This window comes from Arabidopsis thaliana, chromosome 4, assembly GCF_000001735.4.
Source record: "Arabidopsis thaliana chromosome 4, partial sequence".
NCBI lineage: Eukaryota > Viridiplantae > Streptophyta > Magnoliopsida > Brassicales > Brassicaceae > Arabidopsis > Arabidopsis thaliana.
In genome coordinates this window covers 7,301,745-7,329,515 of record NC_003075.7, presented here as the reverse complement: position 1 = coordinate 7,329,515, position 27,771 = coordinate 7,301,745, and the positions used below count along the sequence as shown (strand labels likewise).

The 27,771-nt window shown below is 35.4% G+C and overlaps 10 protein-coding genes across 11 annotated transcripts; 7 read left to right on the top strand and 3 right to left on the bottom strand.

Moving 5' to 3' along the window:
- The first annotated feature begins 323 nt into the window (after positions 1-323).
- On the top strand, positions 324-1,524 carry AT4G12360 (Bifunctional inhibitor/lipid-transfer protein/seed storage 2S albumin superfamily protein). Its single transcript, NM_117306.3, has 3 exons — positions 324-763; positions 1,053-1,091; positions 1,258-1,524. The coding sequence occupies exons 1-3, from the start codon at positions 412-414 to the stop codon at positions 1,350-1,352; spliced, it is 486 nt and encodes a 161-aa protein (NP_192973.1). The 5' UTR covers positions 324-411; the 3' UTR covers positions 1,353-1,524.
- A 1,124-nt stretch (positions 1,525-2,648) lies between these two features.
- On the bottom strand, positions 2,649-4,760 carry MYB42 (myb domain protein 42). Its single transcript, NM_117305.5, has 2 exons — positions 4,342-4,760; positions 2,649-3,477 (listed from the first exon to the last, which is right to left on the bottom strand). Exons 1-2 carry the CDS (start codon positions 4,602-4,604, stop codon positions 2,880-2,882), a joined length of 861 nt encoding a protein of 286 aa, NP_567390.4. The 5' UTR covers positions 4,605-4,760; the 3' UTR covers positions 2,649-2,879.
- A 2,245-nt stretch (positions 4,761-7,005) lies between these two features.
- AT4G12340 (copper ion binding protein) lies at positions 7,006-8,368 on the top strand. The gene is made up of 2 exons (NM_117304.3): positions 7,006-7,137; positions 7,506-8,368. Exon 2 carries the CDS (start codon positions 7,512-7,514, stop codon positions 8,022-8,024), a length of 513 nt encoding a protein of 170 aa, NP_567389.1. The 5' UTR covers positions 7,006-7,137; positions 7,506-7,511; the 3' UTR covers positions 8,025-8,368.
- Positions 8,369-8,454: 86 nt separating this feature from the next.
- AT4G12334 (Cytochrome P450 superfamily protein) lies at positions 8,455-8,914 on the top strand (the record flags this gene model as incomplete). The annotated part of the gene is made up of 2 exons (NM_001160751.1): positions 8,455-8,575; positions 8,694-8,914. 2 exons carry the CDS (start codon positions 8,455-8,457, stop codon positions 8,912-8,914), a joined length of 342 nt encoding a protein of 113 aa, NP_001154223.1.
- Positions 8,915-9,741: 827 nt separating this feature from the next.
- Positions 9,742-12,008, top strand: CYP706A7 (cytochrome P450, family 706, subfamily A, polypeptide 7). Its single transcript, NM_117303.3, has 2 exons — positions 9,742-10,793; positions 11,120-12,008. The coding sequence occupies exons 1-2, from the start codon at positions 9,858-9,860 to the stop codon at positions 11,738-11,740; spliced, it is 1,557 nt and encodes a 518-aa protein (NP_192970.1). The 5' UTR covers positions 9,742-9,857; the 3' UTR covers positions 11,741-12,008.
- A 636-nt stretch (positions 12,009-12,644) lies between these two features.
- Positions 12,645-15,737, top strand: CYP706A6 (cytochrome P450, family 706, subfamily A, polypeptide 6). Its single transcript, NM_117302.6, has 2 exons — positions 12,645-13,801; positions 13,954-15,737. The coding sequence occupies exons 1-2, from the start codon at positions 12,869-12,871 to the stop codon at positions 14,575-14,577; spliced, it is 1,557 nt and encodes a 518-aa protein (NP_192969.4). The 5' UTR covers positions 12,645-12,868; the 3' UTR covers positions 14,578-15,737.
- Positions 15,738-16,831: 1,094 nt separating this feature from the next.
- CYP706A5 (cytochrome P450, family 706, subfamily A, polypeptide 5) lies at positions 16,832-19,618 on the top strand. Its single transcript, NM_117301.9, has 2 exons — positions 16,832-17,932; positions 18,295-19,618. The coding sequence occupies exons 1-2, from the start codon at positions 16,994-16,996 to the stop codon at positions 18,916-18,918; spliced, it is 1,563 nt and encodes a 520-aa protein (NP_192968.3). The 5' UTR covers positions 16,832-16,993; the 3' UTR covers positions 18,919-19,618.
- A 2-nt stretch (positions 19,619-19,620) lies between these two features.
- Positions 19,621-21,779, top strand: CYP706A4 (cytochrome P450, family 706, subfamily A, polypeptide 4). Its single transcript, NM_117300.3, has 2 exons — positions 19,621-20,750; positions 20,877-21,779. Exons 1-2 carry the CDS (start codon positions 19,824-19,826, stop codon positions 21,498-21,500), a joined length of 1,551 nt encoding a protein of 516 aa, NP_192967.1. The 5' UTR covers positions 19,621-19,823; the 3' UTR covers positions 21,501-21,779.
- Positions 21,780-22,278: 499 nt separating this feature from the next.
- AT4G12290 (Copper amine oxidase family protein) lies at positions 22,279-25,531 on the bottom strand. Of its 2 annotated transcripts, NM_117299.7 has the most exons (4): positions 23,748-25,531; positions 23,523-23,636; positions 22,842-23,404; positions 22,279-22,756 (listed from the first exon to the last, which is right to left on the bottom strand). In NM_117299.7, exons 1-4 carry the CDS (start codon positions 25,080-25,082, stop codon positions 22,543-22,545), a joined length of 2,226 nt encoding a protein of 741 aa, NP_192966.5. In that variant the 5' UTR covers positions 25,083-25,531; the 3' UTR covers positions 22,279-22,542. The 2 variants fall into 2 exon arrangements, with proteins under 2 accessions (NP_192966.5, NP_001329903.1); NM_001340771.1 differs by having other exon boundaries at positions 22,363-23,404; positions 23,748-25,193.
- A 990-nt stretch (positions 25,532-26,521) lies between these two features.
- AT4G12280 (copper amine oxidase family protein) lies at positions 26,522-27,747 on the bottom strand (the record flags this gene model as incomplete). Its single annotated transcript, NM_117298.1, has 4 exons — positions 26,522-26,735; positions 26,828-27,390; positions 27,488-27,604; positions 27,739-27,747. The coding sequence occupies 4 exons, from the start codon at positions 27,745-27,747 to the stop codon at positions 26,522-26,524; spliced, it is 903 nt and encodes a 300-aa protein (NP_192965.1).
- Between the last annotated feature and the right edge of the window lie 24 nt (positions 27,748-27,771).

Sequence of the window (27,771 nt, the reverse complement as noted above, 5' to 3'; positions counted from 1 at the left end):
ATATTAAGAAAAAAAATAATAGTTGATTACATTAGCTAATTCTAATTTCGAATTCTGACGTGCATCATGGTTCTTTCTATATTTTTATTATTATTTTCCAGGGCAATTCATATTGTCAATCATTTTCTTTGCCGGGTCCTTTCCTAATAAAATGTCCGTGAATTAGTAATTAGTTCACTGGATGTACTTATATTATTATGCCAGATATAAATATCTGTTTCAAATTTGGAACAGAATATGTCTTTGTGTTACAAAAGTCCACGAATAAACTATGCCAATTAGAAGTATACATATACCACAAGCTGACATAACCCTATCACTAAGTCAATAACTTTCACGGTTGATTGTGTATATACATACTAATTAAGGAAGCATCAAAAACAAAAGAAAACGATTCTCCCACGATTAATAATGGCTCAAACCACCACCTTGATCTTACTCCTAGCCACATTGCTAGTGGCAGCTACGACTGTTTCAGGACAGGGACCTCATATTCCGCTGGCTCCTAGTCCTTCAGTCAACGAAGCTATGAACTGTGCGGCTGGTTTGGCTGTTTGTCTTCCGGCAATTACTCAGCGAGGACCTCCGTCGCAGGAATGCTGCACAGCCGTAGAGACGGCGTTGACAACTCAGCTATCTTGTCTTTGCGGTTTCATCAAAAGTCCAATGTTGTTGATCCCTTTCAATGTCACCGACTTCAATGCTCTTTTCTCCAAAACTTGTGGACTCACCACTGATCCCAACTTGTGTTCCGAAACTGCCGGTAACATTTTGGTTATAACTTTTGTAGAATACATGCATTAAAACATTAGATAGCCAAATATTGTTGTTGTTGTCGCCTTAAATGCCATTTATCTCTTTTAAAACAAGTCTCATATATATGTTTATATCATAGATAAAAAGAATACATCATTTATTTGCAGCTTTGCCACCACATTATTGTTGCTGCTAGTTTTATTTAGCAAAGAAACATACACATTGTAGATATATTTTGTAACCAGGTCAGTTCATATTTGATAATGTGATTTTTGTTGTCCTTTTGTATTTTGTAGCCCAGGCTCCTTTGCCGAAGACGGCAGCACCTGTTCCAGGTAAGGAACAATTCTAATATGTTTTGTTAAGTTTGATAAAATTTATCGTAAAGTATGAGGAAAATGTTAAGCATTTTTAAAAAATTAAAATCGAAGGTTGAGATTGTAAAAAGATTTCTCAATTTGACACAAGTTTTACTAAAAATACTTGATTCGTCATTTCTAGGAGCACCCAAATCTGACAAGGATGCCGCAAGCAAACTCGCGGGAACAGGCTTGGTCGGAATCGTCGTGATCACGATTGCTGCGATGTTTTATTAAAATTGAATTATATATTCTTAACCATTGGAGTGCTTTATATAGACTATAGCCTATATTCCTATCCGGCTATATGTGAGAATTGTGTTTGGATCAATTATACATGGCGTTTTATTTTGAATTTTGTTTTTTACATCTAGAGTTTTTAAAAATATTGTTGTTGTCGCCTTTAATGTCATTTTGTTTATTACAACTCAAATTTAATATATGTGAAATGTGATCGTGCACTTGAAAATCTTGTTTGTACATGATATATGACATTATAGAGCGGTTAATTTAGGTGTCTTAAATATATCTGTAGAAAAGAAACTTATTTCTACAATTATTTCCTACGATAATTAGAGATTCATATAAAAAAAATACATTTCTTGACCAATTTTTTTATTTTTTCCAAATTATTTCTTCGAAGTAGCTAAAAGAAAATAGATTTTAGTTTTGTTAGTAGTATTTATTACTTTTTTGTTTTAGTTTTTAGTGTTAATAGATTATTACTGATTAGGATATTCTTACAAACTATTTAAGATGAGATATTTGTCTAGTTCATATGGTTGTAACTCAAAGTTATATATTTCACATGTGTGATTTCCACAAAGAGAAATTGCTTCAAATTGCAATTGGATATAAACAAAATTATTGTTGTGAGTTGTGACAATTGATTCCGCCAGGATGTGATGTAGAGATGTCCATTTTTGAACTCTTTCACATAAATAATAAATTTCAATATCGATTTTTTATTATTTAATGATAATAATATACACACCAAGTCTTTTTTGTATCCACGTAAAATGATAGCTTCAAAAAAAAAAAACTGGCAATATATTTATTACTTTCTCAATTCATATTTGTGTGTTATTATCTGGCCAATGATAAAACAGATATAAACAAGAAGCTTAGTTGTCCAGATGGTTTTGTAAATTTAGAATTTTGGTAAACTTTTATCATGAGATCATTCAAATTCACAGATAAATTTTATCAAAGTCGCTGAAATTAATTATCATCAAATAGTTATATATTTTGGGGAACACCAAATTCATCTTTAATTTATTGGGGAACACCAAATTCAACAAAATTATTTTTTACAACGATTTTACAAATTAAAAAAAAGCTCTGTATTTTCCGGTTGATTTAATAAATCATGGACTTACTCTAAAAATCAATCCTGATCAACATAGAAAAATTTGACTACCAATATTTTTAATCAATTTAATGAAGGATATCCTAGCATAAATTATTAAATTTATACAAAACAGAATTTAAAATCAAGGCGAAAAAACTGTTGGGTTGAACTAATTATAATTTGAAATAAATGCAGGAAACAGACATAAAAGATAGGGAAATAAGTCAATAACTCTTACTATAACTCCTAGTGATCCTTTTTCTGTTCCCCTAATATTAGACTTTGAAAAAACCATGGTGCTTCTTTACTGCTTTACATGATTTTTCTTACATTACTTTTATGATGCGTACGTATAAATTATATACACATATTATGTAGTATATCGGTATATATGTTATGTATTCTTGCAAATGCTAGTCCTTGTGACCCGTCTTCATGGAGCTTTGACCAAAACCATGGTAACACTCGAACCCAAAATCTTCAACACCAAATTCTTGGCAATAATCCAAGAACATCCAACTTTCGCCGTTCTGTTTTTCAAATGATCTTTCCGGGAAATCTTCCTCGGCAGCAGTGTTGTTCTTGTCTGAGGCTGCAACTGCAGCTGTTCCTCCAATACCAACGTTATGATTGCTCCATGATGCATCATCGACTAGAGGAGGTTCATCGTTGGTCCATAGAATATTAAATAAATCTCCATAATTATGAATTATATCACCAAGTAATTCATAATCATCATTTGAACTATTTTGATGAGTGATAATGCTATCATCTATTGTATTTGTCGTTGTCCCATCGATCTCTACGATTTTATTATCATTTACATTGTCGGCTTTCGATGAAGTTTCAGATTTATCGACTAAGTTTGTATCGGTAAATACTTTGTTTAAAGGTTGATGGGTCGAAGGATCGATTTCCATCTTAAGGAGCTTCTTCTTGATATGAGTATTCCAATGATTTTTTATTTCGTTGTCTGTTCTTCCTGGTAATCTTGCAGCGATCTTGGACCATCTATATATACATAAAAAGAATTTTAAGAAATATGTTTAGTTACATTGAATATGTTTACCTTTGAAAAATAATGATTTGAGCTAGGTGTTGGTGGAGATGTCAAAGTCTTGTGTCTTGGAATCTAACACAAGAAAGTTGACAATATATATACGCTATGATATTCTATTTGGAAACGAGGAACGTTACTTTGTCTCGAAGTTGAAATAAGATGTACAACTTTTTTATACAAATATTTAGAAGACTTTAATTCAAAGAAAGGAAACTGAATTAAGATATATCGTTTTCTTATAAAACTATTCAGTCTCAAATGATCCATACATTATCTTATATTAAAATATTATGGATTAATTTTCAATTGTACATCACAAATACATTTTCTACAGCATTTATCATTAGTCAACATATATGTTAATAGTTTTTTTACTGTGTTTCACAAAAAGTAACATCTTAGAATTGACTAATTTTTATTATTATTTGTATATAAGTATAGGTGAACGTTATTTAACCTCGGGTTATATGACTATAATGATGACAATCATATGATTATATGTAGAAGATTAACCATTTTTGGTAAATACATAATTAGCTAACAACATGCATATGATACAATATATTGGTGAAATTTGGCATATAGTACTTAACATTCCTACCGAAAATTGTTTTTTGGAATATAGCCTTGTTGTTTATGATAATATCCTCGTGCTGTCGATATTTGGATTTATATCCGTAATTCATGTTGTTGTTAAAAAAAAGATTACTAACAAATTCGGCTTAGTTAATGCATGTTTAATAATGTGTAGTAAAAATATATAACAAATGATCAATTACATATAAACGAAATACAAGGTTAAAACAAGCTCAAACCTGTTGCCGAGAAGAGCATGAAGGTCGATGACAAGCTGTTCCTCGGCGTCGGAGAGAAGACCTCTCTTCAAGTCAGGTCGGAGATAATTGGTCCACCGTAGACGGCAGCTCTTCCCACAGCGACGGAGACCGGCCAGCTTCGGCAAAGCCCTCCAGCAACAGTGGCCGTTGGTCAAGATAAAGTTTATCAGTTTCTTGTCTTCCTCCGCCGTCCACGGCCCCTTCTTCACCATGAGCTTGTCACAACATGGCTGCCTTCCCATTAATTTATATTTGACTGTTTATATATGTTTTGTGTGTTAATTTGAGAGAGAGAGATGAGACCTTAAATATTTTGAAAGTAGAAAGTATATACCAATTAGAAGATTTCTGTCAAAAGCCTATAAGCACCTAAGCTCACCCACCTATATATAACCCAAGTATTTCTTACATCATTCACCACATATTTTTTATTTTAGTTAGAAAATTAGTATCTCATTTGACCCACTTAGGTGAGTAGTGAAACCAAATAGTTAATGACGCTATATGTTTTGTTAGGAATTTATTGTTAAAATCATCTTCTTTAATTCAATCATTATTGTTCGTGGGAAGTAATCATTATAATTGCATAGATTGCAGTTAATTGAATATTTTATAATATGATTAGATCAAATATTTTCATGATTATATTATATATCAGATGCTAAAATATAAATATTTGGTTCGATCTTAGTAATAATAAAAATTCTTCCTTCCAACAAAATGTGTATAGAGTACAGAAGAACGAAATACGATCTAAATATTTAAGTATGGTGAGTATTAGCCAGATTATTGCAAACATTCTTTAGGCTTTAGGTTCATAAATTATATAGGCTTTTGGTATAAAGTAACTATACAGAAATATACGACGTCTAAGGTATACGCATCACATGTTATTTGATTTACTTGAATTAACAACCTGAATACATATATAAAAGTAATTATCCAGAATACGTATAGTTTTAAAAAATAAATACATGGTAATTAATATGGTATGTGTGATGGGGAAATTTCAACAATTTCCAAGAAATTAAATTTGTACCTTTCTTATGATGATCAATATTCTATGTATACAGTATACCTAACAATAATATATATGCATGGTTCATTTTCACGTATAAAATATTTATACATCACATGCGTGCATAAACTAACTTGTGATGGTGAGATGATTAAAACATTTTGGAGGATAAACTAGAAATCGTATATATATATACTTCACAGAATTGTTAATGTCGATAGAAATGTTTCTTTCTCGATATATATACGATTTCTTATGATCAAATCATTTTGGTGAAGAAAAAAAGTTAATGTTTTTGTCTAAAATAAATCATTGTTATGGATTTTAATTATAGTTGTTTAATTAATATCATTTTACGAAAACTGAGGAGTGTTGGAAAACCTTGATTAATTGGTTGGTGAAAACTGAAAATGACTTTTGAACTAATGTGAAATGATAGGGTACATACCTGCGAATGTACACGCGTACGACCAGTAGAACTTTAACACCAAAATGAAAGTTTAAATTCAATTAGAATATGTTTTGATGAAACAAATATAGGAAGGTATGCATATATATTTAGCATGTGATTCAGACTTAGTGTAAACCATTGATTGAATGGTAAATTTTGTAAATCCTAATGCTTTGGAAAGGAATATTTTATTATTAAAACAGTTGATCCTAAAATTAGCTGAACACACAATAACATACAAAAGACACTTGCTAGTTGCTACTGATACAAAAACTTATTATAGTAAAGATTTTTCGATAAAAACAATATACAATTAGTGTTCGAAATCTAACATCGTCAAAGGTTATGAAGTTGTCTTAGTTTAGGCATTGCCGTGGACAATACCGCAAAAAGTAAGTAAACATTTTTGTTCGTAGTCGTACGTTTATACACGTGTGGCTAATTAACAAATAAGCTATCTTATAGAGTTATAGTAATATATCTTTGCATGTTGTCTATACGGAAAAATTATAAAGACGAACACCTATTTGACACGTACGTATACAGAACTAAATCTAATTTATGTTGTAAAACTTTCCCACTTCATGGGTGACTGACTTGTAAGTTTAGCTGTAGAGGGCTTTTCCCAAATTAATTCATTTTTTTATAATATTGTAAAAACATGCGTGATTAGTCTGTGTTAGAAGAAGTACAACGTTTTGTTTAGAGAAAACTCTGGCGAAGGGTGAAACTCCCATATCTAAATTCGATTCTTTCTTAGAATAAAATTATATTTATTTGGAAAATTTATCGGTTGGGTCGTGCTTTAATTAGTTTATATGGTAGTAAGAAATGGAGACGACCTGATTATTCTATAACATTAGTCGAAAGACATTTCAAACTCGAATCTGGTAGTGTGGTGGTCTAACTCTACCTGGATCGGGAATAGTCCACTTTGTAGCATATTGGTGCGTTTTTACTAAAACTGACCGGATCAGCCGATAGAGTATAAAAAAAAAATGAAATGAATAATTCTGTATACAGTAATGCATGAAAATTTAGTATTTGTTTTGTCAAAAAAAAATAAAAACATTTAGAGGAAATATCAGGTAGCCCAATAAACTTTTGTTTATATGTACATAAATGTAATAGCCTTCTAGGCCCAATAAGATAACTTGGGCTAAAGATAGTATTTTTTTAATCTTGCAAACTAAGCCCAGATCTACTGTGAAGAGCGTCGCAGTTTCGCAGCTGTAACAAGATTTCTTCTGGCGAAGAAGAGAGAATCGCCGTTCACCGATTCGTTTCTTTGTTCATCTCCTCCCAGGTAATCTGTGAATTTTTGCATCGATTTATTGAAGCTTGGTGTAGATTCTAGGTTTTTGTTTTAAGTTTCCAGAATTCATCTATATCGATGTCGAAGAATTACTCCTTCGATTTTGTATCGATCGATGTTGATTCTATCATCTTCTTAGTTACGAACTTGATTAGATATCTGTTTGCTTTCGGTTTCGATGTTTTGATTCGTGAAATTGAAGATCTTTGAAATACTATAAGCAGAGAATTTCAAAAATCTATTGCGTGAATCGTTGATGTGAAGAAGCTTTGTTGTGAGATGTTCACATTGAGACTCGCATTAGATTTTGAGGAGATACTCTTGTTTACTAAGTTGTGTGGATGTATTTCATCTTCCAGGTAATTATGGGAGATTTCTCGATTCAGATCAGTTCTAAGCTGATCAATCAGCTAGCTGAAGGTAACGATCAACCAAAGAGGAGGGCAAAGAAAACCAAACCTAAAGTCTCACCACAGAGCAAACAGAAAACAAACCAAGATGAAGAGAAGAAACCTAATCCAGTGGCTGAATTACCGATGCAGCCACCGTTTTTCTTCCCAATACCACCACAAGGAGCAGCAAGCACAGAGCTGGAATCGATAAAATCCGTTGTGAAAGAGAGTGAGAAGGTTCTTGAGAAGCTGGAGTTACAAGAGAAGAACATTGTTCGTGAAGTTACGGAGAGAGCCAAGGATCTGAGGGAGAAAGAGTTTAAGATCCCGGAACCTAAACCAATGCCTTGTTCGTCAGATCACGAAGCCTGGATGAAATGCTACAAGGAGAACATCGGTAGTCCGTTGAAATGTAGCGGTTTCGTTAAGAGTTTCCAGGATTGTGCACGCCGGTCCAGACAGCAAGTGAATCCTGAAGAAAAGTAGAGATAATAAGATTCAAAAGGACTTTTTTGAGACACGAAGGGAATAGTTTTTGCTTTCTGAGATCATATGAATGACACAGAAGAATTGTGCTTGTTTCCTTTTGATTTCATGAAAGCAAAAAAGAAAGAAAAAAAATAAGCAGAATCTGTGATTATGTTCATGAGATAAAACTTTCAAAACTATGTTCTTGATTAACTATTTTGGCTTATCTTCTACTTTCTTTTTTTGTTTAGATTCTTGCAATGTTGGTTTTCTATTTCTTCTAAGAATCCAAGTAACTAATCTGTCATTATTTTCACGAGTAATCTCCAATGGCTTCAATGTTCAGTTTCTTTAAATATCCGCACTCCTCTGTTTTCATACTCTTAGCAGCAATACTCTCAACAGGGTGAATCTTGGAGAACAGATATTTCTTTCGATCTTTAATGTCATGACTCGTATGATGTTGGGTGCAATTGTTGAAGAAGAAGAAAGAACAATTCTTGGAAACGAGCTCAAGAAACTGATTCTGTTATTCCAGATATCGAAGGAAGCTCAAAAATACTCGTATGGTTTTCGCGCGGTTTGATTTCCAAAGACTAACTAAGGAAATGCGAGTTCATGTCGAAAACTTGATCTTTTAGTCGATCAGGTGATGGAGAATCATGTGAAAATGGTTGGCAAAAAGAGTGATGAAGGAAGAAGAAGATTTTCTTCAGTATTTGTTGAGAGTTATAGATGATGATGAGAAAGCTCCATTATCAATGACTCATATCAAGTCATTGCTTATGGATATGGTTCTTGGTGGGTTCGATACATCGGTTAAAGAGCCTCATATTCCTAGGTTACTTTACTTGCAAGCTATAATGAAAGAGACGCTACCTTTATCTTACAGTTCCTCACCGGAATAGTAAAACCTCGGTTGTTGCGGGATACACGGTTCTGAAAGATTTAAAGATTTTCATCAATGTTTGGGCGATTAATAGAGATACTAAGAATTGGGAGGAAGAAGGATCCAAAAGAGTTTAAGCCTAAGAGGTTTCTTAATAGTTCTTGTGATTTCATTGATAAGTGTTGTTGTGTTAAGGTTTTGTAAGGAACATTACTTCCTCGTTCTTTGATTATTATTTTCATAGAATACAGCTTTTATGTGGATGTGATTTGTGTGCGGTTAAAAATTCATAAAACCCGATTTAATTGTTGAAACTTTAAAAACATATTTTAAATTTTCAATTTTTTTTTAACATAATATATACATACGATTACAACAAACGAACTTAAATTTGTAAGAAAAACATATATTGATTAACTCGTGTATTGTACGGGTTCTAATTTAGTAATTATATAATCTTGTTATAGTGGAGCAAGTAACATTTGACATTACATAATTGATAATGAAATTTTCATTTGATAATCATTGTACAAGTTTTTTTTTCAATTAATAAAGTGTGTTAAGCGATTTGAACTTTGAATTAGTATCTTAGTTTAAATACTTTAACTCGTTTTCTAAGGTTAAAAATCCAAATTTTAGCCACATTTGATTATCAAACAATCTAACCATCCACATGTTATCATCTGCAATAGTCAGTCATATAAAGATTTCTTTTCTTTCTAATCATTTAAAGATAATATATTATAAGTAAATGATGAGGTATACCGTTGACAAATTATTAGATTTAATGTGAAAAGTATATAATCTTTGATGACAAAATAAAATTATAAAACTTATCAATCTAGCATCTATATAACCTCTCCTTCATGTCAAAATTTGATACAAAGAGAAAAACATTGGAACAATTAAAAGAAACAAAATTTCCAAATTGATTCTTGTGTTTTCTACATAAACAAGAACCAATGACAGATATTTTCACTTTCTTTACGATCCAAAATCGTAATGACCACTTCGACTTTGTTTTAGCTACAATAGTCATATCCTCTGTTTTTTGGTATATATGGGTTTACGTCAAATCGAAACGACTGTTTCCACCGTTACCACCGGGACCTCGGGGTCTTCCCATCGTCGGAAACCTCCCATTCCTCCACCCGGAGCTTCACACCTACTTTCACAGTCTAGCTCAAAAACACGGACCCGTTTTCAAACTATGGCTCGGCGCAAAACTAACCATCGTGATAACCTCTTCCGAAGCAACGCGGGATATTCTAAGAACTAATGACGTCATCTTTGCGAACGACGACGTTCCCGTCGCAGGCTCACTCAGCACGTATGGTGGCGTAGACATTGTCTGGTCACCGTACGGACCAGAATGGCCAATGCTAAGAAAAATCTGCATTAACAAAATGTTAAGCAACGCCACGTTGGATTCAAATTCTTTTAGTGCACTTCGCCGCCAGGAGACCAGGCGAACAGTCCGGTATTTGGCAGACCGGGCTCGGGCCGGGTTGGCGGTTAACGTTGGAGAACAAATATTTGTCACGATATTAAATGTGGTGACTCAGATGTTGTGGGGAGAAACTGTTGCGGACGACGAGGAGAGAGAGAAAGTTGGAGCTGAATTTTTGGAATTGATTACGGAAATAATTGATGTTGTGGGAAAGCCAAATGTCTCTGATTTTTTCCCGGTTTTGAGCCGGTTTGACCTTCAGGGTTTGGCTAAGCGTGTGCGTAGATCGGCTCAGAGGATGGACCGGATGTTCGACCGGATTATAAGTCAACGGATGGGAATGGATAAGGGAAGTAAAGGGAACGGTGGAGATTTTTTGATGGTTTTGTTGAATGCTAAGGATGAAGATGAAAACATGTCCATGAACCATGTCAAGGCCTTGCTAATGGTAATTGAGCTTCTTATTATTTTACTAATATTGCTACATGATATTATTGGACTTTCCGAGCTCATTCCAACTCCCTTTCGTATTATATTGTCTACTTTGAATTAAGTCCGCATGATTTTGTTATTGGGGTGCTTCTCAAAAGACTTATACTAAATAGAATTGGATTTGGTTTATATATTATAAATTTTTTTTCTAATTTTTTGATGTGGGACCTTTGGTTTGTACCCAACATAATCATTGCTTATTTAAATTTTGCATAGGAAATACAAAACATTTATCATTGCGTAACAAATTATTTTGTGTAACATATGACTCTTGATCATTAGGATATGGTGCTTGGTGGTACAGACACATCTTTGAACACAATAGAGTTCGCAATGGCAGAGCTTATAAACAAACTGGAGATCATGAAGAGAGCTCAACAAGAGCTTGACAAGGTTGTGGGGAAAAACAACATCGTCGAAGAAAAACATATCACTAAACTTCCATACATTCTCTCCATTATGAAAGAAACCCTAAGGCTTCACCCAGCTCTTCCTCTTCTAATACCTCGCTGCCCATCTGAAACCACGGTTATAGGTGGCTACACAATTCCTAATGATTCTAAGGTTTTCATCAATGTGTGGGCGATTCATAGAAATCCGAACGTATGGGAGAATCCGTTGGAGTTTAATCCTGATAGGTTTCTTGATAAAGGTTACGACTTTAGTGGTAATGACTATAGTTATTTCCCGTTTGGATCTGGCCGGAGAATTTGTGCGGGAATGGCCATGGCCGAGAAAGTTGTTCTTTACAATCTTGCAACGCTTTTGCATTCTTTTGATTGGAGAATTGGGGAAGGAGAGAAAGTGGAGCTCGAGGAGAAGTTTGGGATTTTATTGAAGTTGAAGAATCCACTTGTTGCAACACCCGTGCTAAGATTGTCGGATCCAAACCTTTTTCTTTAACAGTTTAAGTGAAAGGAGAAAAGTAATTGCTCTTTTTGTTTATGTGAACTTATATAATGTTCAATGTGACGGTGTCTTATCTAATGCCGTATTATGTATTGTTACATATATGATGATTCCACCTATATTTTAGTACTATGCATGATGTAATATGTGTTTTAGACATGGTCGCATGGACTATATATGTCCACATATCCAAATCCAAGTGATTTCATGAAAAAATCTTCAATGTTATATGCTCTTTTGTTGAAAACTACACTGATTCTTATTTTACGGCTAAACAAGTCATACAAACTTTCAAATGCATATATAAAGGAGTTTGACTAATTTCCCTCCACAGCAGCAAACCAACGTATAAAGGTGTGGGGTCTGCTGCCACCGTCCAAACCAGTAAATAATATAATTTATACTATTTTATTGTTTGAGGTTTTTATCAAATGTAATTAATATCTTTGAAGCAAAAATAAAGAATTAGAATGTATGGTAAATGATTTACCATAGAATAGTTGTTTTTATCATTTTTATGTAATATCAAAGTTTGATATATAGCATGCCTTCAAACAAAATTTGTTTTAGATTCGAAATTGTGCCCTCATGTATATATACTACAATTTAAGCTATTGTATTCTACTATGTACACAAAAATAAGTTATGATGATTGTTTTTTAGTTCCTTAAGCTATTGTATTTTACGATGTACACAAAAATAAATTACGATATTTATAGTCCATGAATCATCTTACTACACAAACTCTCTTTTCTTGAGGTCCAAAAAGATTTTTATTTTTATTTTTTTTTCCTTTTTCCTGATGGCTTCAAAATTTGCGTCCACATGCAGAGAGATATTATCAATTTATCATTATTGATGACTAAACCCTATTTAAAAGTAACATTTCGATAAAAGAAAAAACAATTAAAAAGTATACCATCCACTCAAATATTATCATCTTATTATCTTAAGACCCTTGAGTGGTTTTCCCTATTAATGTATTACTATATGTAATGGGTGTACGTTGTACGTTGAGTGGATGGTATACTACTAAATGATGGTGTACGTTGTAACCTTAAAAATTACTATTATAGGGACAACAACTTCAATCTCATAACTTCTACAAAACAGCTGTGAATAATGTCTCCCATATCAAATCTCTTCGCTGGCAACACAATCAATCTCACTCCTTACGCAATTCTCATTCTCATTGCTATCTTCTCGATACTATGGTACCTCTTCAAACGCTCGCCGCAACCGCATCTACCCCCTGGACCGCGAGGGCTACCTATTGTCGGAAACCTTCCCTTTCTTGACCCGGACCTTCACACCTACTTCACAAAACTTGCTGAAAGTTATGGTCCAATCTTCAAACTCAATCTTGGCTCAAAACTAACTGTCGTGGTCAACACTCCATCGCTGGCTCGAGAGATCTTGAAAGATCAAGATATCAATTTCTCAAACCATGACGTCCCTCTCACAGCCCGAGCCGTTACCTATGGCGGTCTCGACCTTGTCTGGTTACCATACGGTGCTGAATGGAGGATGCTTAGGAAAGTTTGCGTTCTTAAGCTTCTTAGCCACAGAACGTTGAATTCTTTCTACGAGCTTCGACGTAAAGAAATCCGGGAAAGAACGAGATATTTGTACCAGAAAGGTCAAGAAGAATCACCGGTGAATGTTGGAGAACAGGTCTTTTTGACGATGATGAATCTAACTATGAATATGTTATGGGGAGGTTCTGTGAAAGCAGAGGAAATGGAGAGTGTTGGAACAGAGTTTAAAGAAGTGATTTCTGAAATTACTAGGCTTTTGGGAGAGCCTAATGTTTCTGACTTTTTCCCACGGTTAGCGAGATTCGATCTTCAAGGACTTGTGAAGAAGATGCATGTGTGTGCTCGGGAGCTCGATGCCATACTTGATCGAGCCATCGAGCAGATGCAACTACTAAGAACTAGGGATGGTGATGATGGTGAATGTAAAGACTTTTTGCAACATTTGATGAAGTTAAAGGACCAAGAAGCTGACTCGGAGGTTCCCATTACGGTTAACCATGTCAAAGCCGTACTCGTGGTAATGAAATGATTTCAGTTTTCATAATTTAGAATAAAAACTTCGGAGGATATATAGATTAATCTTAAGATCTTGGGGTAAGAATATATTTATTTACTTATTTGTTCATGAGAAGTGAGTCGTGACAATGTGTTTGTTATATATATGTGAAGGATTTGGTGGTTGGTGGTACGGATACATCGACCAACACAATAGAGTTTGCAATGGCCGAACTAATAAGAAAGCCGGAGTTGATGAAGAGAGCACAACAAGAGCTAGACGAAGTTGTAGGCAAAGATAACATTATTGAAGAATCACACATCACTAGATTGCCTTTCATATCAGCCATAATGAAAGAAACACTTAGACTTTATCCAACCATTCCCCTGCTAGTCCCTCACCGTCCGTCTGAAACCGCGCTGGTCGGCGGCTACACCATCCCAAAAAACACTAAGATCTTCATCAATGTTTGGTCTATCCAGAGAGACCCAAATGTGTGGGAGTATCCGACTGAGTTTCGTCCCGAGAGGTTTCTTGATAAGAAGTCTTGTGATTTCACTGGAACTGATTATAGCTATCTTCCGTTTGGATCTGGCAGGAGAATTTGCGCAGGTATAGCACTCGCCGAGAGGATGATTTTGTACACTCTCGCGACGCTATTGCATTCGTTTGATTGGAAGATACCGGAAGGCCACATTTTGGATTTGAAAGAGAAGTTTGGGATTGTCTTGAAGCTCAAGTCCCCTCTTGTTGCCTTGCCCGTTCCGAGGTTGTCCAATTCGAATCTTTATTTATAAACGCTATACTCGTTACTTTTCCTTAAAAAAAGGAAAAAGATTTTTATATTGAACATTTTTATGATAGACAAAAATAACGCCTGGTTTTATTTAGTTTTTTCTTTTCTGAAGTTTTTAATCATCATATAAGTTAGTAATGAGAATCATACATCGGTTTCTATAAACAGCAAAATTATCAGTTTTATCGTATTTCAGTTTTGTTCTATCTAGATAACTCACAGGAAGCGTGGACCGTGTCATAATGGAAGATTTCTTATTTTTTTTTTAATTATTAATATTATAATGGATAATGAATAAGATATGGCATGTGGCATATGTGGTAGACGTGCAAGAATCTTAGATTAATTTCTTCTAGTTATTTTGTACTATCAACAAAATATAGTATAAGAAAATTATATCTTTGTAAAACGTAGATCTGATTAGTAATATAAAGCTTTATGCAAATTTGTAAAAAGGAGTTATATGAAAAAGCTCTATAATAAAGCTGAAAATAAAAAAAAATTATAACGTTTTTGATAAAGTTTTTGTAAATGATAATTGTCAAAATTGTATAAATTATACCGCTTTGATAATGAGTTATCATTAAAACCGTAGTTTAATTACCAAACTCAAATTTCCTTGCAAAGCTGTTATGAAATATATTTTTCCCAAATCCAACAGAAATCTACGATGGAGGAAGTGCAGGAAAAGCTTATAGAAGTTTGTGATATAAACAGTTTTTTTATAGCAGATACCTCACCTTTCTAAACGGTTTTCAGGGCTAAGACCAGGAACCATACAATATTTTCTTAGAATCTGAAGTATTTCTTGTCCAAGGAATTGATGATATTTTTTACTTGTTGGCATGGTTAGAGATTTGCTACACGTTCACTACATATATGACAAGCATGGGGGTGACCAAAAGTTTTGACAGTTGTAAATTTATTCCTAAAAAAACGGATGTTCATTTGGAGATATATTAGGAGGATACCCGTTTATAGCTATTTGTTATTAAACCTTAATCTATTGGGGATTCATTGAGCCCAATGCCCATACATGAAGAAGAATCCCAAATATAATATAAGTTTAACGAGCACATTATTAGGAGTTTCATCATAGAGATTCACGTAAAGTTTTATTGTAAAAAAAAAGAGATTCACGTAAAATAGTGGAAGACATAAAAGTCATTAGTTATGTTCTATCCTTTTGACCAAAAAAAAAAAAGAAAAATGTTCTATCCATTTGAAATCTTGTGTTTAATTATTATGTTTTAAAAATGGGTGAATTAAATTTATATACTCAGAAGAAGTGGAAATTAAAAAAGTAGGAGAGATAATTTAAAAATTAGGTAAGTATGAAAGAGAAAGAAAATATAAACCAAAAATATCCTTCATATTTGGATTAATTACAAAATTGACATAGCTATAATATGATTATTATACGGATATATAGGCGAAGACGATAACATTATTATTAAAAGGTAACAAAAGTTGACTTGCGATTCAATAATCATGTAAAAAAATACATGCATCAGAATAGTTAGCAGATAACGTATTATCAGGATAACATGATAACAAATATCTCGGTAATACTTTTTAGGTTAACATGATAACAAAATATTTATATCAATAAGTTTATAATTATATCATGCAAAGTTATTTTGTACCGCAATAAGTTATAATTTATGTGATATATTTATAGTTACCGTCTTAACTCATTTATTATATCATATAAACAAAATTAACGAGTTACTATAACGTGCAAAATCTGAATTTCATCCAATAAGATTAATATTATCACTACCTCTAGATAAAGTTTTATTTAAATCGGTAATTTGATTGTTAACCAATTTTGAGATGAAAGATAAAAATATAAAAAGACATAAGGATAATGATGTAATTTTCTTTGCTAATGTACTGTGTAAATAGTGACACATTAGTTAATTTTCTGTTCTTCTATGTATACTTCTTATAAATACCCTTTAAAAATTGTGAAAATTTAGGGTTTTTGGAGTACTCTCAAAATCTCAGCAAAATGGCCCCATAATAAAATTAGCCAGCGAAAATAGTCTTTTGAAATATGTCCCTAATTTAACGGGTAAAAGAGTAAATGAAACTTATATCCACCAAAATGTGGCACCGTACATTTTTCATTTCCTCTTTTAACTGTTAAATTAGATTCACGAAGTAATAATATTTCCCTATTTTTAAGCACTATCCACCAAATGTTCGAATTATATCCAATCATATTTAAAAAGTATTTTCAAAATTGGGAAGAATCACATCCGCTCAAAACTTATCAGCTTGAGACCGTCTCATTATTGAATTTCACATTATTAATCTATTAATACTATAAATGAAAGATGAAATATCAAATAACTAACACTAAAGTACACTTTCCTTTTTTGTTCTCATAGTTCCTTCCACAATTGGCAAAAATGTCTATGCTTTCAAATCTCTTCCCCGACAACGCAATCAGTCTCACTCCTTACGCTTACGCAGTACTCATTCTCACAGCTACCTTCTCGATTCTATGGTACATCTTCAAACGCTCGCCGCAACCGCCTCTACCACCTGGACCGCGAGGGCTACCTATAGTCGGAAACCTTCCCTTCCTTGACCCGGATCTTCACACCTACTTCACAAAACTCGCTCAAAGTCATGGTCCAATCTTCAAACTCAATCTTGGCTCAAAACTAACTGTCGTGGTAAACTCTCCATCGCTGGCTAGCGAGATCCTTAAAGATCAAGATATCAATTTCTCAAACCATGACGTCCCTCTCACGGCCCGAGCCGTTACTTATGGTGGTCTGGACCTTGTATGGTTACCATACGGTGCCGAATGGAGAATGCTTAGAAAAGTTTGTGCTGCCAAACTTTTTAGCCGCAAAACTTTGGATTCCTTTTATGAGCTTCGACGCAAAGAAATCCGAGAAAGAACGAGATGTTTGTACCAGAAAGGTCTAGAAAAATCACCGGTGAATGTTGGAGAGCAGTTGTTTTTGACGATGATGAATCTAATGATGAATATGTTATGGGGAGGGTCAGTGAAAGCAGAGGATATGGAGAGTGTTGGAACAGAGTTTAAAGGAGTGATTTCTGAGATAACTAGGCTTTTGGGTGTGCCTAATGTTTCTGATTTTTTCCCGATGCTAGCTAGATTCGATCTTCAAGGGCTTGTTAAGAAGATGCATTTGTATGCTCGAGATCTCGATGCGATACTCGATCGAGCCATCGAGCAGATGCAACGGCTAAGAAGTAGGGATGGTGATGATGGTGAATGTAAAGATTTTTTACAACACTTGATGAAGTTAAGGGACCAAGAAGCTGACTCGGACGTCCCTATTACAATGAACCATGTCAAAGCCGTACTCATGGTAATGAAATTAAATGGTTTCAATTTTTATACTTAAGAATATAATTATCGGAGAATAGCATATCTGTTGAAATTGACAAAAAGTATATATCGGAAATGAAAAGTTTGAAATACTAATAGACAAACACTTAAATTATATGAAAAGTCGGAATGATAATTTCACAATTATATTTTTCATTAGTATTGCAGAATAATATTTGAAATTCATGATAAGGCATTAGTTTTTCGATTGGTAAAATCATGCAAAAATAAGTTTTTAGTCATTTCGCCATTATGTAGATTACCAATCAGCATTAGTCGCTTTAGCATTTAGATGTTATTTGTAAGATGTTTATTTGCTCATGACTTAATCAATGTGTGAAGGATATGGTAGTTGGTGGTACAGAGTCATCAACCAACACGATAGAGTTTGTGATGGCTGAACTAATAAGTAACCCAGAGTTGATGAGAAGAGCGCAACAAGAGCTAGATGAAGTTGTGGGCAAAGACAACATTGTTGAAGAATCACATATCACTAGCCTTCCTTACATATTAGCCGTTTTGAAAGAAACACTTAGACTTTATCCAACCATTCCTTTGCTAGTCCCTCACCGTCCGTCTGAAACCGCGCTGGTCGGCGGCTACACCATCCCAAAAAACACTAAGATCTTCATCAATGTTTGGTCTATCCAGAGAGACCCAAATGTGTGGGAGTATCCGACTGAGTTTCGTCCCGAGAGGTTTCTTGATAAGAAGTCTTGTGATTTCACTGGAACTGATTATAGCTATCTTCCGTTTGGATCTGGCAGGAGAATTTGCGCAGGTATAGCACTCGCCGAGAGGATGATTTTGTACACTCTCGCGACTCTATTGCATTCATTCGATTGGACGATTCCGGATGGACACGTGTTGGATTTGGAAGAGAAGTTTGGGATTGTCTTGAAGCTCAAGACCCCTCTTGTTGCCTTGCCCATTCCAAGGTTGTCCAATTCCAATTTTTATTTCTAATGCTAAAATCTTTATAGTTTTCTTAAAAAGCAAAAAGATTGTTATGTTTGCGATTTTTATTATATACGTTTTTAACTGTCATATAAGTTTTGTAATGAAATCCAAACATCGGTTTCCATAAACAGCAACATTATTGAACTAGGACCACTTATAAATTTTACTTAATTGTTGTTAGATATCAATTTTGTTTTTCGTTCCAGTTTTGTTTGATGTGAGATATCATTTTTTTTTATTTTCTATTTTGAACAAAACCAAACAGGATTATAGAAACTTGAAAATTAGCAAGTACTTACTTTGTGTCGAGTCCTAGTTTGACTCTTTTTTGGTGTATTTTTTGGTTAGAATATTAGAGAATTCAATGAGGTCATAAATCTTTTTGAAAACAATATCAGCTTAACGAGCATTTTTTTTTTGGAGTCTCATTGAAATTCAGATAAAACATTGGAAGACACAAAAAATCATCAATTATGTTCTATCCATCTGGAATTTTGTGTTTATTTATGAATATTAAACTTGAGAAAATTTAGATTTTTTGGAATATTGCTCTCAAAAAGTCTTTGCAAAATGGTCCCATGCATTGATTCATACCTCTGCATAGTGAAGTTTAGCCATCGAAATGAATTTTGGTCCTACTCTTTGGAAAGGTGGCAGCTTACTTTCCCCTCTTACTCTTTTACCATTAAAACATTAGCTTTATTTATCTAAATATAGCTAAATATGATTGATTGTAAAAAGTATTTTTAAAACATTGGGAAGTATCACAGCCGCTCAGAATTCATCAACATGACTACATGAGACCGTCCTGACCCAAAAAAAAAAAAAATGAAAAGATAATATACTATCATAAAACTTTCCTCTTATCGATCTCATAATTTCTTCTTCCAAAGTCAAAACATTTATCAAAAATGTCTCCGATTTCAAATCTCTTTCCCGACAACACAATCAATCTCACTCCTTACGCAATTGTCATTCTCACCACTGTCTTCTCGATTCTATGGTATATCTTTAAGCGCTCGCCGCAACCGTCCCTACCGCCTGGACCACGAGGGCTGCCTATAGTCGGGAACCTCCCGTTTCTTGATCCGGACCTTCACACCTACTTCGCAAACCTCGCTCAAAGTCACGGTCCAATCTTTAAACTCAATCTTGGCTCAAAGCTAACCATCGTAGTCAACTCTCCATCGCTGGCTCGAGAGATCTTGAAAGATCAAGACATCAATTTCTCAAACCGAGACGTCCCTCTCACTGGCCGAGCCGCTACCTATGGAGGTATAGACATCGTTTGGACACCATACGGTGCCGAATGGAGACAGCTTAGAAAAATATGCGTCCTAAAACTCCTTAGCCGCAAAACTTTGGATTCTTTCTACGAGCTCCGACGCAAAGAAGTCCGGGAAAGAACTAGATATTTGTACGAGCAAGGTCGAAAACAATCCCCGGTTAAAGTCGGAGATCAATTGTTTTTGACGATGATGAATCTAACGATGAATATGTTATGGGGAGGGTCGGTGAAAGCAGAGGAGATGGAGAGTGTTGGAACAGAGTTTAAAGGAGTGATTTCTGAAATTACTAGGCTTTTGAGTGAGCCTAATGTTTCTGACTTTTTTCCTTGGCTAGCGAGGTTCGATCTTCAAGGACTTGTGAAGAGGATGGGTGTGTGTGCCCGCGAGCTTGATGCGGTACTTGATCGAGCCATCGAGCAGATGAAACCGTTAAGAGGAAGAGATGATGATGAAGTTAAAGACTTCTTGCAATATTTGATGAAATTAAAGGATCAAGAAGGTGACTCGGAGGTTCCCATCACCATTAATCATGTCAAAGCCTTACTCACGGTAATTAATTAATGCTTTTAGTTTCATAATTTTAGGATTTAAGTATTTGTATAAATAGAGATTGTAGATATTTATTTGTTTATGAAAAGTGATTTGATCATTAATGTTATTGTTTTACATATGAAGGATATGGTGGTTGGTGGCACTGACACATCGACAAACACGATAGAGTTTGCGATGGCAGAGCTAATGAGCAACCCGGAGCTGATCAAAAGAGCACAAGAAGAGCTAGATGAAGTTGTAGGCAAAGACAACATTGTTGAAGAATCACACATCACTAGACTTCCTTACATTTTAGCCATTATGAAAGAAACACTTAGGCTTCACCCAACCCTTCCTTTGTTAGTCCCTCACCGTCCGGCTGAAAACACCGTGGTGGGCGGCTACACCATCCCTAAAGATACTAAGATCTTCGTAAATGTTTGGTCTATTCAGAGAGACCCCAATGTGTGGGAGAATCCAACTGAGTTTCGTCCTGAGAGGTTTCTTGATAATAACTCTTGTGATTTCACTGGAGCCAATTATAGCTATTTTCCATTTGGATCTGGCCGGAGAATTTGTGCCGGTGTAGCACTCGCCGAGAGGATGGTTTTATACACTCTCGCGACACTATTGCATTCGTTCGATTGGAAGATACCGGAAGGCCACGTGTTGGATTTGAAAGAGAAGTTTGGGATTGTCTTGAAGCTCAAGATCCCTCTTGTTGCCTTGCCCATTCCGAGGTTTTCGGATTCGAATCTTTACCTATAGGGGCAAAGATCGTTACATTAGGCAATTCTTATACCATAGAAATAAAAGTAGTACCTGTTTTATTTTGGGGTAAAAATGTAATGTATTTCTGGTTTTGCAAGGAAAATCAAACATCAATCTGACTTGCATAACTAGCACGGTGTGGTCCTCTCTCGATAATTGCTAAAAATAGAAGATCTAAAACTACTAATCATATTCCAAATGTGTAGATGATAATCATGGATTTGTTTTCTGTATTAAATCATGATGGGTGATGAATATGATGACGTAAATCAGTACAATACATTATACATATCAAATTTTCCTCTAAAAGCTAACATGATTAGGTGAGGTAAGGACCCCTAGCGAGTTACATAATTACATTTATGTGTAAGCATGTGACAAACAACGACTCAGATAAGACATGTGACATATTTATATGTGATAGAAATGCTAGAGAGTTGTCAGCCACTTGAACTAACTTACAAGAGTTTTTGTTTTTCTTGAACTTACCAGAAAAATCTAAAAAACTTAACAATTTTTTCCTACAACTTGCAAAATTTTCAAACCTTTGAAGAAATTTGAACATTTTCGTAAAGTTTGGGTAAGTGTTTGGGATAGTTTTAGTTGATTACCACCGACTTATTTTGACCAAAACGTGATATGTTAATGGCTAGGAGGCTAGAAATTGGCTGCCTAGGCAGCGTGGGAAATATGGTTCGCGTGTTTGTATCGGTTAAAATATCTTGTGGGAGACGAAGAATCACGATGTTTGTACTGGTTAAAGTTAAACTCGACTCCAAAATTCTTTCATAGTGAAAGTTACCGAGACAGAAACAATATACATCTAATTACATTTGTTCATCGTTTAAGGTGTCACTGGTGCAGGGTAATAATTCCATAATCCGCATGAATATATGGATTCTCGTTTAAACACATATACATTAGCATTTACATTTATACATCTAATTACCAGTTTTAAGGCCACAAATTACATTGTGTACCTTGAGAGTAACACAAATATACAAAAGTTGCTATTTCTTTATTTCGTACTTTACTCTTCTCAAGCAGAAACAGATTGAACTCCACAAACCGGGAGATCATGTTCAAAGTTTGGAGCGGCACTGAGGATTGGATTGCGCTCGAAAAAGTTTACGGGCTTCAAATCGAAACTCGAAGAAACCGTGGGCATTATCGGAAAATCTTCTTGACATGGAATGTGATGGAAACCAAGTGTATACCACACAACTATATCCTTGTTCTCTATGTCTCTATCCCTGCATCACACCAATAATGTATCAAATAAAACATTCGAATCATCACTACATATATAACTAGTTATTATTAATTTGAACTTATCACCTGTCTGACCAAACTGCAAGAGTGTCATCACCATGGCTTTGGTAAGTGAACAAGCCACCAGCCCATTGCTCCGACTTATTGTACGGAGTGACCCAAATTTGGTTGTTGGTAAAAGCTCCTCTCTTCTGCGGCGGATCATCATGGTCAAGTAGACTAGCTGCCGTCGTTCTAGGAACGACCTTATAACCCGTCGGGTTTCCGACCCGAGTGGTTTTACCAGAGTTGATGACGTGGAATTCTGATGGATCGTACAAGCTAAGCTTGATCTGACCATCCTTTTCGGTTTTCGCAATGTTCCTAACAGCTTTTAGGTAACTTTTCCTCGGTGACTCGCCTGGCTCGGTCTCTTGCCTCTTGAGATTCACTTTAACAAATGAGTTGTCCGGGCCATCGACGTCAAGGTCAAGGTAAAAAGTGACGTAGTGATCGTGTATTACTCCAATTACATTTTCAGACAGAAGCGTGCCGTGAAGCTCTTCTTCATTACCGTCTTTATCTTTCTCCACTTGGTTTTTGTTTTGATATGTTGTCCCTTTCACCATTAGTATTCCACTTAGCCCGACCTGTCATTATTACGTACATTAGTTAGTGACAAAAAAAGTGAAATATTTATTATTCCACGGAATCGTATATATATGGAATCTTTTATAATTTGGAAACTGATATAAAGTAGAAAAATACCTTAGCTTTTATAAGCCCATCAGTTTGGAACTCGTAATCAATGATGTAATCATAGTTACCTACCGAAGCTGCCATTCGTACCACTAGCGTCACTTTTGGTCTCACTTCCCTTATCTACTAAATCCAAATTATAATTTACATTAAAACTCAAAAATTTTAAGATTTACTTTTCAAACCCTAAACTTTTTTCTATGTAAATAATACCCATAAGAAAAAAAGACTGACCGGTATACCGGTGATGGGGCTTTCGGAGTGACGCCACCCAATATCTCCGGCGTAACTCTCAAAGATACAAACCATGTTTTCTCTCACGAACGGTGTTCCATCGGCTGCGGCGAAAACTCCGTCCATATAGGCTGCGTTTCGTGGACAATCATTAAGCGGTACGAGTGGCATGGCTTGTAACCCGAACCCGTATTCCCCTGCGTCCATGTAAGTCTTAAAGTACCACGCGTCCGATGGATCCATGTACGGAACAAAAAGTTCAGACACGAAACCTTTGTACATCACGTCACGTGTCTCATGAGTATCCGGGTCGTGTACTCTTACCCGTGATATTACCACACCTGCTCTCGGGTCAGGTTTTAGATGAAATTCCCAATTTGCCCATTTCACTAGATGGTTGTCCTCTATCACGAAGCTTGGACCACGTGGCTGCTCAATGGATATCGGGTTTAGAGGCCGAGTTTTGTCGGTGGTTGCGAGCTTTTGGAAGCGGTAATCGGTATTGGTTGAACCGGGTATGGGTATAGCCCGACCTGTATCGGTTATCTCGATCACTTGCTTTGTATCTAAATCGATGAGAATGGTTAAACCTTCGATAGGACGCATGTAGAAGTTAGGTGTTCCTTGTGTCATGAAACACTGACTTTTAATTACCCTCGCGTTTTCTTCTTTATTACCAAACCAACCACAAGAGATTGGGAAACAAATCACGTCCGTTAGATTAACTCCACGAGAGATGATCGTACGGTTGAAATCCGCGTTTGAAAATGGTACAACAGTGATATCGTTCATCTCTTCTATAGTCATCATCGGGTAACCAGAAACACGAACCGGGCTATTCTCTGAATCTACCCGACCCGTAGAGATATCAACGGTGAGCACGTGCGTGTCCGCGCCAACACGTGCGATGACGGAAGCTTTCCTCGGAGGAAGTGGGTTCCCTTTTTCCCAGTGACGGACAAGATTCTTCTCAGGCTCTTCAAGAACGACGGTGTGGAGCGCGTGTGGTGTACCGGAAGTGAATAGCGCGTGAGAAGAGAGTATTGATCGGATTTTGTTAATCTCCGACACCGTGAGTGGGTCTAGAGGATGGTTTGGTGTATCGGACACGTGATCATGGTTTTTGGTATTTGGTTTAGGATCATGTTTAGGAATAGGTCGTGGTTGTTGTTTGTTGAAAAGAAAGTTTCTCGAAGCGCAAAGAGGTGAAGAAGAAGAGTCGGTGCAATCAAGAAGCCTCGTCGGCGCGTGAGGGAAGTTAGTGGAAGTGAAGGAGATGATGAAACCAGCTGTGACTATGAGAAAAATCAACCGGAAAAAGCTTTTTTGGTCCATGTCAACTTTTTTTTTGTTTTGGTTCTTTGGAGAGTGAAGATCATAGGAATTGTTATCGTATTATATAGAATTTAAAGAAACTAGTGAGCCTTAACTAAGTACCGTCACCTCACACTCACAGTATAAAGAGATATACAAATATCAATCCCGAAAATAAAATATCTACCACATGCTATGGTATATATAAAAAAACAATTATGTACACGAATTATAAGGAATCTTATCTTTGACGATTGAAAAATGGAGGACTAAACATTTGTCAACTCCTAGAAACCTATAATGATATATGTACGGTGCCATATTTGTGGTACGCAGTAAAAACTATAAACTATGGTATGATTTTGAAGAATGATGAAGGCCCAAGAGGCTCATGATGTCGATAATGAAGAAGTTTATAAATCTTTATGAAAAGTTTTGGTTTTCATTCATTCTGCTTCTTAGAGATTACAAGCGGCTATTGTTTGGGTTTTTATACAAGGACATATGTGAACTAAAACCCTAGATAAACCCTTACACATGTCTTCATCTTGATGTCTCTAAGCCATCAAGGGCTGAGAATTGATTGGAGAGTGCTATCTCCTCCGTACAAGCTTTCGTCATCTCTGCAGTTTTGTTCCCTTTGTCTTTATGCTGAAACATTGAAGACGACCGTTGCACAGTTTTCGTCTTGGGCTTCTGAGTGGGCTTAATTGTTTTGTGGCCCATGTCTTGTTTCTCTGTTAGAAGCCCACTTCGGAGAGTTGGTTTGATAGATAAATCTAACAGAAGGCAGAAGCCCATTTTTTTTGTCAATATCTATTGTGATAGTTTTATGAGCAGAGAGTGATGGAAATGCTTTATTTTCGACTGAATATTTCTTAGATGAGATATAAGCATTTGTTACGTCAAGGAATTAGGTAGTAGCATTATCAATCTGAGTCTCTGGACTGTTGATTTACTTAGATTCACACAGTGAACATTAAAATTATGTTAAATACCAATACTCCGTATACAATCAAGCATTAATTGATAAAATGACACTGAGATACAAATTAAGAGAAAGATACGATCAAGCTTTGAGAAGATATACAAACATAAGATCAAACATTAGTAAATTGACTGAGATATAGGGGAGTACTAATTTCTTTTAGGAAAGAATAATGTGTTATCAATGCCAAAAACAAAAACAAAAAATCTTATCAAGATCTTCTATCAAGGTTGACAAAAAAAAAGTCTTCTATCACAAAAGTAGTGATTCTAGGAGAAAATACAATTCCTTGAGATTAACATTCCGGTGTGAATTGGACATGTTATATACTATTTTTGCGCTTATAAGTTTTGTAGGAGTTGGGATTTCGCCAATAACACATAGGAAAGTGAATATCATGTAACTTGATTTGTAGTTTTGCCAATAAGATCCAAAAAGTTGGATAATTTCTTTTGTTGGTTCTTTATTCTTCTCAAGCAGAATCAGATTTGGCTCCGCAAACCGGAAGGTCATATTCAAAGTTTGGAGCGGCCTTAAGGATTGGATTGCGCTCGAAAAAATTTACGGGCTTCAAATCGAAACTTGAAGAAACAGTGGGCATTATCGGAAAATCTTCTTGACATGGAATGTGATGGAACCCAAGCGTGTACCACACCACAATGTCCTTATTCTCTATATCTCTATCTCTGCATCACACCAAATAAAGACACTAAATCAATCGTAACAATATTAACTATAATATAACTAATAAAAAGGGTAATTCTTTGCAACTAATCACCTGTCGGACCAAACCGCAAGAGTATCATCACCATGGCTTTGGTAAGTGAATAAACCACTAGCCCATTGCTCGGACTTATTGTAGGGAGTAACCCAAATTTGGTTATTAGTAAAAGCTCCTCTCTTCTGCGGTGGATCATCATGGTCAAGTAGACTAGCTGCTGTGGCTCTAGGGACAACCTTGTAACCCGTCGGGTTACCAACTCGAGTTGTTTTACCAGGATTAATGACGTGGTATTCTGATGGATCGTACAAGCTAAGCTTGATCTGACCGTCTTTTTCGGTTTTCACAATGTTCCTAACTGCTTTCATGTAACTTTTCCTAGGTGACTCACCTGGCGCCGTCTCTTGCCTCTTGAGGTTCACTTTAACAAAGGAATTGTCCGGGCCATCGACATCGAGGTCAAGGTAAAAAGTGACGTAGTGGTCGTGAATAACTCCAATTACATTTTCGGACAGAATCGTGCCATAAAGCTCTTCTTCATTACCTTCTTTGTCTTTCTTCACTTGGTTCTTGTTCTCGTACGTTGTCCCTTTCACCATCAACATTCCACTAAGCCCAACCTGTCGTTGATATTACCAAAAGTAAAATATTTTCAATACGGAACCTTTTATGATTTGTTTTTGTCAAAATGAGATAAAAGTCAAATATTGAAAGTACCTTTGCTCTCATAACCCCATCAGTTTGGAACTCATAATCAATGATGTAATCGTAGTTACCCACTGAAGCTACCATTCGTACCACAAGTGTCACCTTTGGTCTCACTTCCCTTAACGGCTAATAAAAAACAAGACTAAATATTTGTAATGCGTGCATATTGTTTTTGTTGTATTCAATTCACAATTCAAAGTTATTTTTCTTTCTTTTACTTAAATCGTAATTAATCAATCTCTTTATCTCACAGTATAAACTGTTTCCATTTTAAGTGTAAGTAGATTTCTTTT